Source organism: Phyllostomus hastatus, unplaced genomic scaffold (assembly GCF_019186645.2).
Source record: "Phyllostomus hastatus isolate PE091 unplaced genomic scaffold, TTU_PhHast_1.1 phas_contig_283, whole genome shotgun sequence".
Taxonomy (NCBI): Eukaryota; Metazoa; Chordata; class Mammalia; order Chiroptera; family Phyllostomidae; genus Phyllostomus; species Phyllostomus hastatus.
Genome location: NW_025333833.1, coordinates 16321233 through 16338682, shown reverse-complemented (window position 1 = coordinate 16338682; position 17450 = coordinate 16321233). Strand labels below are relative to the sequence as shown.

The 17450-nt window shown below is 35.4% G+C and overlaps 1 protein-coding gene across 1 annotated transcript in view; it reads left to right on the top strand.

The window, feature by feature from the left end:
- Positions 1–17450, top strand: part of PPP2R5A (protein phosphatase 2 regulatory subunit B'alpha) — a 67038-nt gene that overhangs the window by 26531 nt on the left and 23057 nt on the right. Inside the window, exons 2-3 of the mRNA XM_045838754.1 lie at positions 8305–8501; positions 11530–11631. Of these exons, the coding sequence (XP_045694710.1) occupies positions 8305–8501; positions 11530–11631 (299 nt within the window). The remainder of the gene's footprint in view (positions 1–8304; positions 8502–11529; positions 11632–17450) is intronic.

Below are 17450 nucleotides of genomic sequence, written 5' to 3'. Positions count from 1 at the left end.
ACATCCCCTATCACTCAAGCTGGATCCTTGAGGTGCGCCTTTCGTGTGGGCTGCGCATATGCCTTCCTCTTTTAGTGCAGCCATGGTTGCTATTGGCAGATCAATGGGAAGGATTTTCCCAGGCTAGTCAGCTGAAAGGATTGGCTGTGACCACTTAACACAACCCTCCACAGAGGATCAGCTGTACCAGGGGCAGGGTGGTGGGGCTCCAATGTGGTCCATAGCTGCCCACTGGGCGTGCTGGCCGTAGGGTTTCCCAGGTGTTGCAGGTCAGTATCAGCCCCCATCTGTGCTTTGTATGGGGCCACCCTGTCTGAGTTATAAAGCAATCTGAGATGGCTGCTACTTGTGCTGGGCTTGGAGATTTCCAGGTGAAGCCAAGCGGTGAATCTAGGCAGCTAGTTCTGGGCCTGGGGCTCACTGAGACCAGCTGCTGCTTGTTTGAGAGGATTTAGAAGTTGTGTAGCAGGAGCCAAGATGAGCCATTCATACAGAAAAGCAGCTTAGGTGGGGCGAGTCTCTGGTGATCCACAAGGTGGGTCAAACAGCATTAGCAAGGTTGATGGAATTTTAGATTTGGCAACAGTCTGCTGGCCCTGTTGGGGGAGGGCCCAGAGAAGGGACAATGGCCTCTACCTGCCTTTATGCCAGAAACCTCAGCCTCCCCCTGCACACCACTGGTGCCTCTCAAGCTGCCACCCTGGTGCCAGAGCCCAGAGGGAATGAGTCTGAGTAGGTGAGTCTATGTGTGGGTTCTTCAGGAGGAACTGTTTGGGGCTCCAGAAGTTTCTTCCACTGACTCAATCCCCGAGGGTTTTTGCAGACAGAAGTTGTGGGGACTTACCACCTGGCATTGGAGCCCTGGGCTGGGCCTCCTCGCTCCCGAGATATCCCTCACGAATTTTTATCCTCCACATGTGGATGTGGGGTCAGCCTGTTCTGCATCTTTTCCCTGCTACCAGTCTGGATGGGTGTGATTTCTTTAATTCTGTAGTTGTCAGACTTCCATTCAACTCGGTTTCTCTCAGTTCTGAGCAATGGTTGTTCTATATTTCAGTTGTAATTTTGTTGTGGTTGTGCAGAGAGGCAAGCCATGTCTGCGCACCCTGCCTTCTTGACCAGAAGTCTCCTCTCTTATTCTGGAGTGAAGGGGAGGAGATAAACAAATTTGGAATTTTTGACTACTGGTAATATGCATTGTAGAGTTCTTAAGATTTTAAATAAAGCTATTAAAGGAACAGTTGATATTTCAAAGACATAGTCTTACACTTTTTCTTGCATTCTAGGTGATTTGAATCCCAGGTTCATTGCAGATTTACTTTGTGATTTTAGGCATGCAGTGTAGTGTGGCATCTTAACAACACTTTATATATTGTACAGCAGTGGCTCTCACACATTTTTTGAGTGCAAACTATACTGAGAAACATTTTATTTTATAACTCAGTACTCAGATATAGTTTATGAAATAATACTCTTACATGTAATATGCTGATACTTTATATTTTAAAATTTCTGATTGTGACCCACTAAAACAATCTTCCCAGGAATGGGTTGCAACCCACACTTTGAAAAATAGTTTTTTAAAACTGTATTTCTTGAAGTGTAAGCTAGATACATCTTCAAGTTTGCTTATTGAAGAAAACTTAAGAATTTAGAAATAAGTAGGGATGACCTACCTGGGCTTTGTGAGTTTCAAAAGTTGTGTTAAATCTGGGCTATGAAAGGTCTCACTCAGCAGAAGACCATGCAGGGAATTCTAAAGTGGTGAGAACTTTTTAGTGGGATCAAATTTCAGTCATAATCAAATAGAAGACAATTAAGATGCACTTAAAAAAACTCATCTTCTAGTCAGATTTAAAGATATATTTTTCAAAGCAAGGCACATTTGTTTTTTAGATAAAATTACTTGCTTTTGCAGTGTTCTTGTATCTTTTATAATTTTCATGCTGAGCTTTTATACGGGGGAGTCATTAATATTTTTAGAAGAGCATTTTTAGTAAATCCTTAGCTCTGATGTTATTGAAAAAATAAATGTAAATTGGTATTTCATCCTTATATAATATCCTTAAGTTGTAATAAAGTTTCCTTTAAGCAACATATAGGCTTAAGGTTTCTAAAATTGTCAAATATGATACACTGTGATACTAATTAGTGGTTGGAATTGCTCCTAGGTAAATACTTAGGGAGGTCAAAATACAGGGTCTGGCAGGAGTAACATCTGCTTGAGTATGGTTGGTAGGGTAATAATATGGGTGTAATAACTTATAGTTTTAATTTGAACATTTCACCTAAAATGTCATATGGTATGCTTGAGTATGATATTAATATATTACAGAGTTACATGCTTATGATTTTGTAATAAAAAAGGGGGTATTATTTGTGCCAGACCCTGTTTACTAACAGGTTTATGTATAGGCTGGGGTTTTCCTCTTCATTCAAATAGCAGTCACTAGGATTTTAAATATGGATTCTTTATTTGCTCCTGATACATTTACATATTTCAGAAGAAATTAGTATCCCTTGAAACAGATACATGTCATCATTTCAAGAAGACCTGATTTAAACTGCTCCAACAAAAATTTTGGGTTTTTGGCAATAAATTTGTAGGTGATTGAGCAAACAGATACTGTGTTGTACTTTGGTGCAAAAACAATGACACTGTCACCATCCACCATTCCAGTTGCTGTGTGATGTAATACTGTAAGGTGTTCTGAATTTTTCCTTTGAACTTGTGTGTTTCCAGAAGTGTTTTTATTTTTAAACCTCTCAGTGAAATACCTATCACCATAAGAATCAGAATGGACATTATTCACATTGAAAATGGCAAATGGATAATCAACATTAGCCTAGTAAAAATAGTCAAGTAAAAACAATGTGTGACATTGCTGCCAAAATGTAAGACATTGCCAGACTGAAACATCATGGAGTATGGCAGACATCATTTGCAAGCATTCCTGTAACGGTGAAGCTGCAGCATTAAGTGGCCTGTGTAGATACTGTCAGTGCTTTTTACATTTAATGGATACAATTATTATGCATTATTTTTCTCACAAATTTTTATTTATATTTGTGAAATATAGCCAGAACATAGTCTGATCTTTTTTCAGCCTATCAAAATTACTTTTTTTTTCTAAGGAGAAAATTCAGTGTAACTGATGTTTTAGAAAGGTGCCTAAGATTTGGGACATACTAAACATTTACAACTGCAAAATATTTTACAATCTTTTTAATGATGTAAACTGTCATCATCACGTTTTCTTACTAGGATAACCATCCTAAAAATGTTTTACCTGTATAAAAACGTTGCGTGTCTTGAACTAAGCCATCCAAAGGTGTAGATAACAGTAGCTTCTTCTCTCATTTAACCTTTTACAATCTGGTCTACTCTTCTACACCTGTTTCACCTTAGCTGCCAAGAAACTCAGCACAAAAAAGTACTTAAAATAATAGCAGTCAAAAACCTTGTAGTTTCTATAACTTTCCTGCTTTTAATTATGATTTTATTTTTAATTGTTCTATTTACATTTACTCTTGTAAGTACTTTCAAATTCTTTTTAATTCCAGATTATGTAGAGAATCGGCCCTGTCTATATTGTAAATAGCAATAACTTTTACATTTATTTATTGACTGATAGCATTATTATTTTATGTTTTGTACCGTTCCCACTTGAGAATGGGAAATCATCTCTAACTTTCAGAACTAACCTCAAGGGACTGTTTTGAAAGTTAAATAAATTCACACATATGAAACATTTAGAATTATGTTTGGCATGAAGCAAACACTAATGTTAGTAGTATTATAATTTATTATGTAGCACAGTGGACTGTTCAATAGAACATGTACTTACAGGAAGGGTTAGTTAGAAAAAGATTATTCTTTAATATCTAAAAATAATTGAGGATTGCGCCCCGGCTGGCGTAGCTCAGTGGATTGAGCGCGGGCTGCGAACCAAAGCATCGCAGGTTCGATTCCCAGTCAGGGCACATGCCTGGGTTGCAGGCCATGGCCCCCAGCAACTGCACATTGATGTTTCTCTCTTTCTCTTTCTCCCTCCCTTCCCTCTCTAAAAATAAATAAATAAAATCTTTAAAAAATAAAAAAAATAAAAATAATTGAGGATTGGAAACTTTTATTTTAGCTTTTATTTTTTAATTGTGTTTTTCCATTACCATTTATCCCCTTTATACCCTACTTCCCCTGCAGTCACCCCACTGTTGTCCATGAGTCCATTTTCATTTTTGCTTGATCCCTCCACCCCCTAACCTCCCCCCATAGCTGTCATCCTGCTCTCTATGAGTCTGTCTCTCTTTTGCTTGTTAGTTCAGTTTGTTCATTGGATTCCACGTATGAGTGAAATCATATGGTATTTATCTTTCTCTGACCGGCTTATTTCACTTAGCTATATCACACTAGCATAGTGTTCTCCAGTTATATCCATGTTATTGCAAAGAGTACATTTTTCTTCTTTTTTTTTGTGGCCCAGTAGTATTCATTGTGTAAATGTCCCATAGTTGTTTCATCCACTCATCCACTGATGGACACTTAGATTACTTCCATATCTTGGCAATTGTAAGTAATTCTGCAGTGAACATAGGGGTGCTTATGTTCTTTTGAATTAGTGTTTTGGGGTTTTTTTTGGATATAATCTGAAAAACTTCTATTTTAACTCAGCACTTTCAAAGGAATCGAAATGTTAACTTCTTTCTAAATATTTCTAATGTTTGGGAAAATCCAGATATGACCTGTCCCACCCAAGCTTTAGGTAATGCTGGGATGTAGTTCTGGAAGAGAGTAAACAAATTCAAATACCAGTAAATCTTTAGGCTAAGAGATGGGTTACTAAACAGAGAAGCTATGAAAAACATTAATTTCTTTCCAGAAAAGACATAAGAATTAGGCGCCCAGAAAAGAAACTTTTTTTTTCATGTAGCATGTTTCTGAATTGACTATTTATCAATCTTGTCTGAAAATCATTTTGTGTCTTCTAACATGTTAGCCATAGGCTGCTAACATGTGGTGTAAGAAAAAAATGCTTTCCATTTGTATTCCACTTTGAAATACATGATGCATCTACCTTCATGATCATTATCTCATTTGATCCATTTAAATCTACCAAGAAGGTAGGTTATTGATAAAAATGGTCATTGTTATAAATTCTTAAGGATAGACATGATGTAATAATCCACTGTTTATGCCATTTTGGTATCCAGCACCAAATTTGAACTTTCCATTGTTCTGTAGCCTGTTTTTCAGTATATACTCTTTATTCTTTAAATCTAGTGTTTAAGCATCACATATTTTTTAATCCCTTTTATATCCTATGCTAGATGTATAAGAAATGAAAAGGAAACCCTGATAAGTGAGTGATCCTTGCCTTTGAGGAATCTGCAGTATTTTGGGGAAGTGGGGTGGAGGTGATAAAAGAAATATTTGTTAAATACAAACCTCAAGATACTAATGTGTTCTCCCAACTAGTACTCTCTTGACTCTGTGATTGAGATTGTGAGTACTATAGATGTTCAGAGAAGAAAGGGATCTTTGTATCCTGATCTACCTAAGGGAAGTTTTGTGAGTAATGAGATTTAAGTTTATTCTTAAAGAGTGAGTAGGATTTGGGAACAGGAGAAAATCTGGTAAGGTATTTCAGGGAGGGAAAAGAGTATGAACAAAGGCATGTCCTTTGGAGAACAGGAAAAGGAGAGATTTCACATTGAGGAGGAGGTAGGGGGAGGAAAGAGAGAATAGGACTGGCTATCACATATTAAAATAGGATATTTATGAATTTGTGTTGCTTTTAACATGAGAAAAACAGCTAAAGAAATATTTAAAGACTGTTAGAACTGAGTTAACTTCTAGAGGTATGATACCTATTTCCCCAAACCATCATTATAATAGAATTTAATTATATGTAGACATATACATACACACACTATAATAAAGACATAAAGCCATATAATAGGAATATAGATGTTTTTCTAAATAAGGATTTTAGTTAGTAACTGAGAGAACTATGGGGATTTCCTGTACAATATGAGTTGAGGATTCTTACAGCTCAAATAGTCACCCCTTTCTAGTGTAATACACACTTAGTCTAATAAGTTTAGCCTAATTTGGAACCTTACAAAAAGCAGAGGTGTCCATCTTCTAGTTTTGAAAACATAGTGTTAAGCAGCCCTGGCTGGTGTGACTCAGTGGATTGAGCACCTGCTGGCAAACCAAAGGGTTGCCATTTCAATTCATTCCCTGGGTTGCCGGCCGGGTCCCCAGTGGGAGGTGCTCGAGAGGCAACCACACATTGATGTTTCTCTCCCTCTCTTTCTCCCTTCCCCTCTCTCTAAAAATAAATAAATCTTTAAAACTTAGTATTGAGCAGACATCTACTTATTAATTGAAATCAACTCAATACCAGTTTTAAGTGGACGTCATTTATTAATTGAAATTAAGTGCATATCCCCATTTTAACTTGAGGGGCAAGCCCCTAGAGGATTTAAGAAAAAGGCCATTTGGGATACAACTGACTTCTCATAGAATAGCTGATTCTGCTTCGAATGACTAATGATCATTTTGTGACGAGCAAGGATAGTGAATTTGTGAGGGTATGACTAATAAGGTTTTATGCAGTTTGTATGCCAGATGTTCTTCACTCTGAACCCCTATAGAATGAGGTTTAGTTCTGGGGTAAAGATAACTATTTAACATGTTATTAACTTGCTATTAAAAATCACAGCAAATTTAATGCCCTTTTTATAAAGGATACATTTAAAACATTCCCACTTTAGAACAGTTTCATTAAAGGTGATCCTAAATAAAAAACTTTTGACTCTTTATATTTTTACTTCAGAAGTCATATAAATTTTGTCATTCTTTATAATACCCACATTTGTTTCATTGTAAAAAATTGTTTTAAATTATCATTCCATAAAATTGACCAGTCAAAATGAGTTTAGGATATCTGACTTGCTACATTTTAGCACAGTACCTTATCTACACAGTACCTTTAAGGACAGTTACTTGAATACAGTTGCGTAGTAATTTCACTAGCTTCCTGTCCCCTAAGAATTTAAAAAGCATAGGCACCTTTGGTTAGGTTATCATTTTTATGAAGATACCTACCTTTATCTTCATGTAAAGTAGGTATTTGTTTTGAATGGAGGAATACTTTGTATATAATGAGCTAAGTATCAGTATTGAAATATGATTTTTAAAAATGTAATCTCAGTACAACAAATTTAAATACCTGAACTAAGTGAAAGTCTTTGTTTACAGATTTGAAAGTTCAGAATTATTTTTTGAATGTTGGAAACAAAAGGATTTAATGCATTTGTTAGAATCAAATCAATATAATGTGCCCATATTTTTGTAATAAGTAAGAAGTAAAACAATAAACATTTGTTGAATGTCTATTATGTGCCAGATACTGTGCTAGCAAGACAAAGGGAGCTTGGGGAGGGAGGGGGGGAGATAGATAACAATAACACTTGTTTTTTTGTCGTTAGGGGCCTCGTATTTTCTAGGGGTGTTATTGCCATGTAGCAGAATAAATTTAAAATAGAGATAGGCACCTTTGATAAATTTGGATAAAAGTGGATTAACAAATGTTTCAGTGCCATAGAGAAAGCTTCTGAGAGGGGAATATGCTTATATTGAAACTTAATAAATGGAGACAGTTCCCAGGGTGGGAATGTGGGAGAAGAGCATTCAAGACGGAGAAAAAAGTGTAAATTTTCCAGGAAATTGCCAGGAGTATGGTTTAACAAAGTGAAATGGCATGCTGGAAGGTACCAAGAGATGACTTGACAGTAGGCAGCTGCATTCTTTATGCAGTCTTGAGGAGTTTGAGCTTCAATCTGTAGTTTCTGGAGGATATTTGAAAAGTGCTGAGTATGGCCAGATCTCATTTTAGCAAGATTTTAGCTTTTGAGGTAGTTCAGAATGAATGAGGAGTAGTCATGGTTATGGCACCGGCAAGAGGAGTAGTTAGGTTACCATTTATGTAATCTAGATGAGAGATGATAAGTCATTAAAATGGCAGTGCAAATGACAAAAAAAGTGGTGGTGGGGGGGAGATTCCAGATATGTAAAATATACAGACTCAATGGTATTTATGACTGATTGTGGGTAGTTAGAAGAAAGAGTCCATATAAATCTCAGTTTCTGTCAAGAATGATGTGATTAGATGGGTAAATTTCTCACTAGATTTTTGAGCGAAGTTTTATGTATATGAATAGCTTCTATAAAATTAATAAGCATATAAAGGTAACTTCTGAGTAGGTTAATTCTAAGTTTCTTTTTTTTATTTATAGATGCCACTTCAAATGAACAACAAGAGCTCTTCTGTCAGAAGTTGCAACAGTGTTGTATACTGTTTGATTTCATGGACTCTGTTTCAGACTTGAAGAGCAAAGAAATTAAAAGAGCAACACTGAATGAACTGGTTGAGTATGTTTCAACTAATCGCGGTGTAATCGTTGAATCAGCGTATTCTGATATAGTAAAAATGGTAAGCTTCTAGACTTATGTTCCTCAGATTTATATAAATTCAAGTAATAGCTGAGGTGTAATTATGAATTAATGAGATCTTTTTTTAATTAAAGATTTTATTTATTTATTTTTAGAGAGAGAGGGGAAGGGAGGGAGAAAAGAGAGGGAGAGAAACATCAATGGGTTGCCTCTTGCATGTGCCCCCAGGCAGGGACCTGGCCAGGAATGAACTGGCAACCTTTTGGTTTGTGGGATGACACCCAACCCATTGAGCCCTACCAGTCAGGGTGAGACTTTTTTATTTTTTTAAGATTTTATTTATTTCTAGAGAGAAGAGAAGAGAAGGAAGGAGAGAAACAGCAATGAGTGATTGCCTCTTGCGTGCCCCCAACTGGTGACCTGGCCTGCTACCCAGGCATGTGCCCTGATTGGGAATCAAACTGATGACCCTTTGTTTGGTTTGCAGGCTCGTACTCAATCCACTGAGCCACACCAGCCAGGGCGAGACTTATTTTTAATAAATTTGTAATAATTAATGGACTCAGAATGTTTTTTAAAATAGCCCATTTGAAAGATTATCCATTCATTTCAGTGATGTTGGTATTGCTTATTATAATTGGGGAATTCAGTAGCCACAATGGCTAGTGGCTACCATATTGGGTAGTACAAATCTAGATCTCAGGAGAAAGATGTAGGCTCAAGATTATACATACTGATAGATAATTAACGCAATGGGCCTGAATAGTCACCAAGAGAGAAGGGCTAAAGGGAGAAGAGAAGACCACTGGAACACCAAGAGTCTCTCCACATTTCATTGGTGGGGAAGGAAGTCAGATCTAAAAAATTCTTATTTAGGACATTTTTAATACCATGTTTGTAGATCCTATAATACTTGAATTTTAATTAAAACTCAAGACTTTTCAGAAGTTAAATAATATAAATGTTTGCAATATGTGATATGAAAAATACTGCCAACTTTTTTGAAGATTAGGGTACTGTTTATTAATAGTTCAGCCTTATTCTTCATCAGAGAGTAGATATTTGTTTAAGATTTTTGTATGCATACTAACAAAATAAAGGAAGATCAATTGAAATAATTAGAGAGTCAGAGTCCATAATTTAAGTGTAAATGTTTACAGGGTATCGAAGGTTATAGCAAGTATAACTTAGAGTTGCCTTCATTTCCATCCCCTTGCTAATACATGTTCTGGGGGAAGAGCAAATGTGTAGAAAGTTAAATTTCACCCTAATATACCACATGGGTTTTTTCTTTTATCACACTGTGCTAGAAGACTTGTTAAAAGGACTTAAGAAATTTTGGTGGGGTTTTTTTGGAAAAATTAAAAGCTTTAAAAATTTTTAAAGGTTAGCGATAGAACATTAATCAAAATGAAATTGGCTTTCTCAACTCCCAGAGACAGTCAAAGGTGACAGTTTGAAAATATAAATAGTGAATATTGATAGGCTGCTTATTTGGGTTTTTTTTTTATTTTGTGTTTATCATTAAAAAATGTTCAGAGAGAACAGCAACATTCACAGTAGTGTTTCCACTGATTTCAAATGGTTTGTACTCAGGAATTTTGAAAGTCCTTGGAAAGATACTTTATTTTTATCTCTATAAAGTTGTTGCTTAGATATTGAAAGTACTCAAATACTTGAGTCATATTATTCTGTGATTGCTATATACTAATACATTTTGGGATTTATTTCTTTTCCCAAGTAAGAAGGTGTGTGTGATTCAGCTTGTGGATATTGGTTTTAGATAATAGTGAAGTCAACTCACCAACTTAGTCCTTTAAAATTCAAATCTTTGGTATATTATATATAGTTAATTTTCTAGCATGTCAAATTCTATGTTATTACTCTCTAAGTCTTATGATTATAGTAATTGACTGTTAGCAGTTATTTAGCCTACCAGAGATGCCACTTCATAAGAATAGTTGGAAATTTTTTGCACTACTACATTCCCCTTGTCTCGTCCTCTATTCCCCAAATAGTTTATCTCAAATGACCAGCCCAGCAAAGTATGCCTTTATTGCTGACTAAACTAAACCATTTGACTTGTTAGCCTGCACATCATTCTTCAAAGAATTATGAATTGGGACCACAATCTGTCCTTTACTAGGGAAAAAGGATATGTAGTTTACCTTGGTACTGAGATAATGTGAAAGATGAAATATATATACTGTATTTCATTGAATCTAAAATGAAAACTCTCAAAGCACTTCCTGATTTCAGAGATTAACTTTTTTAAAAGGCTCAGAATAGATGAAATACAGTAAAATAAATTATCACGAGGTATTTTAAACTGTCCATAATAGCAATGAAGACATTCTGTTCCTTCCCTCCTCTTCCTTAGTGTGTGGTATGTATATATAAGAATGGAGATATTTTACCAAATTTGGGGTTTTAAGATAAGTAAATGGCTGGGTTAGAATATAGGGGAAGTTGTGGAAAAATGAAAAGAATCAAGTTAGGGATAAGGTAGAGTTAGGAGCTTGATGCTTCCAAATTGCTCCCCTACCCCAATACATTTCCCTCTGTTCCTCTACTTTTTTTTTTTTAAGAAAAACTTGGAAAGAACTTGTTATTTGTTAAAAAAGATTGTATTTATCTTTAGAGAGAGGGAAAGAGAGGGAGAAAAGAAAGGGAAATATCAGTAAGTGCCCTGACTAGGGACCAAACCCTCAACCCTGGCATGTGCCTTGACTGAGAATTGAATTGGCAACCTTTTCCTTTGAGGAATGATGCCCAACCATTTAGCCACCCGATCAGGGCAACAGCTTGTAATTTAAGGAAGAGAAATTCGGAGTGAAGAGAAATTCAGAGGTAATCTGTAATCTTCAGTAGTTTGCTGTCTGAAGAAGTCAGACAAAAACTAATGCCTGCCTTCTTCATATCTTGAAGATGTTTATAGGTTTTTTTTTTTTAAACTAAGCTCAGCCACAATTTAACTTTTTTCTTAAATAAAGTAAGTATTGCATTTTGCATTGTTGAATTCAATTACATAACAAAGAACATAAATCTAAATTTATTTTTCTTTACAGATCAGTGCTAATATCTTCCGTACCCTTCCTCCAAGCGATAATCCAGATTTTGATCCAGAAGAGGATGAACCCACACTTGAGGCTTCTTGGCCTCACATACAAGTATGGAACATAATTATGTATTGACAGTTTTTATATTTATGATATTCTGCTGAAATCATGACTCCTTAAGATCTGAGTGTCTGTTTAAAAGATTTGACTTGTAATACCTTTTTAACATTATTTTCTCCCAAAAATGTTGCTTTTCTTTTTTTATTGTGATAAAATACACTTACCATTTAAACTAGTTTCAAGTGTACTTATTCAGATGCATTAAGTACATTCACAATGCTGTGCAACCCCTACCACTATCTAGTTCCAGAACTTTTTATCTCCCCAAATGGAAACTCCCTTGTCATTAGCAGCCACATTCTATTCCACCATACTCACAGCCCTCATAACTACTAATCTACTCTCGCTCTGGATTTGCCTGTTTTGGATATTTAATATAAATGGAATTATATGGTATGTGAACTTTTGTATCTGGGCTTTTTCACCTAGCATAATATTTTCAAGGTTTATCAATGTTGTATGTGTATCACCACATTCCTTTTAATGGCGGAACAATATTCTGTTGTATGGATATACCTCATTTTGTTTATCCATTAATCAGTTGATGGACATTAGGGTGGTTTCTACTTTTTGGCAATTGTGCTTAAAGCTGTGAAGAACATCCATGTACAAGTTTTTGTTTTAACATCTGTTGCCCATAGTTTGGTGTGTTGTGTTTTTGTTGTCATTCATTTCAAAATATTTTCTAATTTCCCTTGTGATTTCTTTTTTTATTAATTATTTGAATGTGTTTAATTTCTACATTTTCATGACTCCCACATTTCTGTTATTAATTTCTAATTTTATTCCATTGTGGTTGGATAATAAATATACTCTGAATGTTTTCAATCCTTTTAAATTTATTAAGGCCTATTTTATGACCTAGCATACAGTCTCTCCTAGAGAATGGTTCATGTGTGCTTCAGAAGAGTGTGTATTCTGTTGTTGCTGGGTAGGGTGTTCTGTAGAAATCTTAGATCTAGTTGGTTTATAATGTTCAAGTCTTCTATTTCCTTGTTAGTAATCTTCCCTTTAGTTCTAACCATTAGTGAAAGTGAGATATTGAAGTTTCTGACTATTACTGTTAAATTGTGTACTTCTCTCTTCAGTTCTAACAGTTTTTGCTTCAAATATTTTGGTGGCCCTGTTGTTAGCTACATATGTTTATAATTGTTATATGGTATCTTCCTTATGGATGGCTGTTACCGCTAGAACTATTAAAATAGAGTTTCTGTGTTTCTTTCATCTGGCATTAGTATGGCCACTCAGTTCTCCTTTGCATGATACATCTTTTCCATTCTTTTCTTTTAGTCTGTTGATTCTTGGAATTTGAATTGTTTCTTGTAAATGCATGTGGTCGGATCATGTTTTTTTATTTTATTTATTTTTAAGATTTTATTTATTTATTTTTTAGAGAGAAGGGGAAAGAGAGGGAGAGAAACATCAGTGTGTGGTTGCCTCTCATGAGCCCCCCACTGGGGGACCTGACCCACAACCTGGGCTTGTGCCCTGACTGAAATTGAACCTGTAACCCCCTGGTTTGCAGGCCTGCACTCAATCCACTGAGCCACAACAGCCAGGGCGGATCATAGTTTTTTAAAATCAATTTTGACAATACCTGTCTTTTGACTGGAATGTTTAATCCAGTCACATTTAATGTAATTGCTGATAATGCAGGCTTTACGTCTTCCACTTTGTCATTTTCTGTATGTCTTATGTCTTTTTTGTTCCTCTGCTCCTCCATTACTGCCTTTTACATTAACTAGGTATTTTCCAGGGTACCATTTTATTTCAATTCCCATGTTTCTTTATAGTTTTTCACTTATTTTCTTAGTAGATACCCTGGGGATTACAATTAGCATCTTAAAACAATCTAGTTTGGAATACTAATTTGAAATCAGTAATTTTTAAAACTTTGGTTCAGTATATCTCCATTCCCTCCTTTATGGTATTATTGTCATATTGGGTTGGCCAAAAAGTCTGTTTAGTTTTTTCCATAAGAGACACATTTTTCATTTTCACTAATAACTTAATTGATGTGGATATCTTGAGTATGTCAGCTATCTCCTAGTAGTGACTTTCTAGTGGATAGAGGCCAGGGGTGCTGCTAAACGTATTCTAGTGCATAAGATAGCCCCACAGCAAATAATTATTTGGCCAAAATGTCAAGAGTACCAAGAAACTTCGCAAACCACTTTCGACACGTTCGATCAGTCACAACACCTTCTCCATACATGGCGCAAATCTTTTCTTGCATTTTTACCTCTCTTGAAATAATATAAATAAAGCATAATACTTCAAAAATGTTGCATATCTTCTATCTTCAGTATTAAAATGACTGTACAAAAATTCACCAATTTTGATGTTTTTTTAAAATGCACGCTGATATGACAGCTGTCACAATACAGTCTAACAGAATAGTTTCAAATGAAGTTAAAGACAACTAAGCGTTACTAGAGCCATCTATGGAAAAAACTTGGTGGACTTTTTGGACAAACCAATACAAATTCTTATGACATTTACTTCATACCTTTTCAGCTTCATTTTAACAACAATAAATTAGACCTTCCAAATAATTCAGTGTCATCACTTTTTTTTTAGACCTCATAAATCAGTTTCTAAAGATACAATTATACACATACAGATGTGCCTTAGTTAAATGGAACAAAAGTTTATATATACACATTCTAACTAGAGAATTAAACATTACAAAGCATGGTGAAATGGAAATGAATCTGGTGATAGACCTCTACTGAAATCCTAGTTTGCTACTTTTCTACATGTATGCTCTTGGGTGAGCTACTTCTCTGTAACCTCCTTTATAAAATTGGGGTAAAACCGGGTTGTATAAAGATTGAGTGGGGTGACATATACACAGAACCCAGCACAGTTTTTAAAACTGTACTATTTTTTGCTCTCCCCTTTTTTTCTTAAATGCTATTACTTTTGGTATTTTGCTACCTTTATATTGATATCTTTTTATGAGACCCTTAGTTCTTTCTTTTGTAGCTATTTTATTGGTTCCCTAGAATGAACAATACTGAAATTAGCAAATAGCCCTTTCCCCAATTCCTTCTGCCCTAGCATGTAATGTAAAGTTAATATACTTTCACTCCACAGTAAATACCTATATGGCACTTTGAAGCTTCTACTTTGCATATACTCTTCTCCATCCTTTCCCACAACTCCGTATTTTTGAGAGTTGTATGATACCTACACACAGTTAGAACATGTAACTAATTGTATGCTACCCTGTCACCTTTATGCCCATCACTTGTTATTAGTTCTATAGATAACATATTTAATGTTCACAATAATTCCTTATGTCAGAGTTTCTCCAGTCATTTCTTGGTAATTTGGAGCTCAATCTTTAGTAGCAGAGCTCATGGGAACATTATTCCATGAGTTCTTTCATGCTGAATAGCAGTTTGTCTTTATAGCCTTTATTTTTAAAGATTAACTTAATTTGATGTAAAATCCTAGGGTGATATTTTTCCTCAAGTACCTTAAATATGTTATTCTATTGTCTTCTGATTTCAGTCTGATTTTCTTTCCCTTCTATAAAGACTCGGCATTTTGCCTGGACACCTAAAGGATATTTTCCCTTTAATGGCCAATTACTTTACTGGACTATATGTACACAAGTGGTGATTTTCTAGGTAAATTTCTCCAGCTGAATAGTACTCTTTACTGTAGAAGTCCATTTTTATTCCTGAAACATTTTCTTCAGTAATAGTTTTTAATATTTCTTTTGTTCCACTGCTTTGCTTTCCTTCTTTGGGACTGCCTGCTATTCACATGTTGGCTCTGTATCTCTCTCTTAAAATCACTTCTTTAATCTTTCTTCATTCTCTTGGATTGTTCTTAGTTTTTCTTCTTTCCATCCTCTGTTCCCTTTTTCTGTTCCTCTAGCTGTGAGACGGAATGAGGGTGAGTCTTGAGTTTTTCCAGCTTCAGTAGTGGAGACAGGCAGGAGGAAGGGAATGGGCGTTAGGTTAGCCTGCCACAGGGTTTTTTAAATTACAGAGGAAAAAAACAGATTTTTAGGGAACTAAGATTTTTGTAGTGTTTATCATGTACCAGGCAATGTTTTTAGGCACTTAACATAAACTGTCTCATTAAGAGTATGTTGATTATTACATAAGTTGTTTCATATATTAAATCAATTAAAAATCTGTTTAAATTAGTTTCCTCTTAATAGAGGTTGGAAAACATTCAGTCACCATATTCCTTAAAAAGAACCTTCTGTGTACTTGATCACTAAAGTTGCTTCTCAGCCTCTCTGGGCCAAACATTTCCAGTTCCTTCAGCTTTTTGTAAAGTATCTTATTTTCAGATACTTTAACCATCTTTTCTAGTTTCTGTTGTACCTTTTTCTAAAGTCTTTTATTGATGAAGACCAAAATTTTGTATGTGTTAACTACATTGGGAAAGACATGGTCATACTGAGTAGGATGGCAAGATTATCCACCATTCCTTATGCTTTTATCTTTCATGTTTTAGGGAGTTTTGTTCTTTTTTGTTTGTTTATTTACCGAAATAGTAATACCAACCATACATTGAACATGTGAAGTTTGCTATTTTATTAGGGAACTGAATCCATTTCTGAAAGTATCTAGTCTTTGTAGTACTGTTTCTTAGATTCTTGGATCAAATTATTTCTTCATATAGAACACTGAGAAACTTCCATAACTACAGTAAATATTTATTGAGCATCTGTTGTGTTCCAGGCATTTTTCTAAATATTGGGGGTAAAGTATTGAACTAACAAGCAAAATCCCTTACATTTTAGTGGAAAAGAATAAATGATAAATAAATAATACTATGTCAGGGTATGATAAATACTAGAAGAAGGTAATGCAGTATAAGGGTATAAAGAGTGAGAGTGGGGTCAGGGTGCAATTTTATAGAAGCATGGTCTTAATTGTGCCATACTGAAGATTTTTAGCTCTGTCGATCACGAGGGTTTCCTTTACTTCTGTTTGGGAATGCTCTGCGTGTATTTAGATAAGTTGTCATCTCTTCAGTGGTGCTAAGTTGGCTGCATAATTGCTGCTAATGTTGACTGGTCACTTAATGCTCATTGTCAGATAAATGGTGTATATGCAAACTATGGTAGGCACAAGTTTCTACTGTGTATGTGATTTAGAGGATTCATTTCTATGTGGAGCTTGATGTTGTATAGGTCTCCCAAAGGACATGCTGTTACTCTTAAAACTGTTAAGCCTTAAGCTCTGTATTTCTGACACAGATCTTAAGAGGAGAGGTAGAATATATAGGCTAATGAATGTTATGCTTGACTCCTGTTAAACTTGGTCTCATCTTAACTTCTGCCGAACTGGGTATCTGCATAAAGATTCCGAGTCTCTGATCGCATAACCTCATCTATACCCTATACCATTTTCTTCTCAAGACATGTCCTACCTTTCTTTCTATAAAAGCCCTCCTCTTTCTTCTTGGGTTATCCAAAATCTTACTAAATGCAGGGCTTAAGTTGCGTGTCCTCCAAACTCTTCCTACTGACCTTATTCCCCAGTGTTACGGCCCTCTTCTAAATGGCTCCTTCATTCATAATCTGTGCGATGTAATTTTTGTGTATATACCATTTTATGGTTTTGTTTTTGTCTTACCTAACAAGTGAAGGAGCTTTTTGGAACTGTACAGTGCCTGATAGCCATGCATGCTGTTTGTAACTAAATGAAAACTTATTTCTCTACCCACCACACTTCTGTCACCAAATGCGTGGATTTTCCACACTAAGAAATTTTCCGGTTCTCTGCACTTATTCATAACTACCCAGAGTTAGCACAGACCCCACAGATTAAATAAGG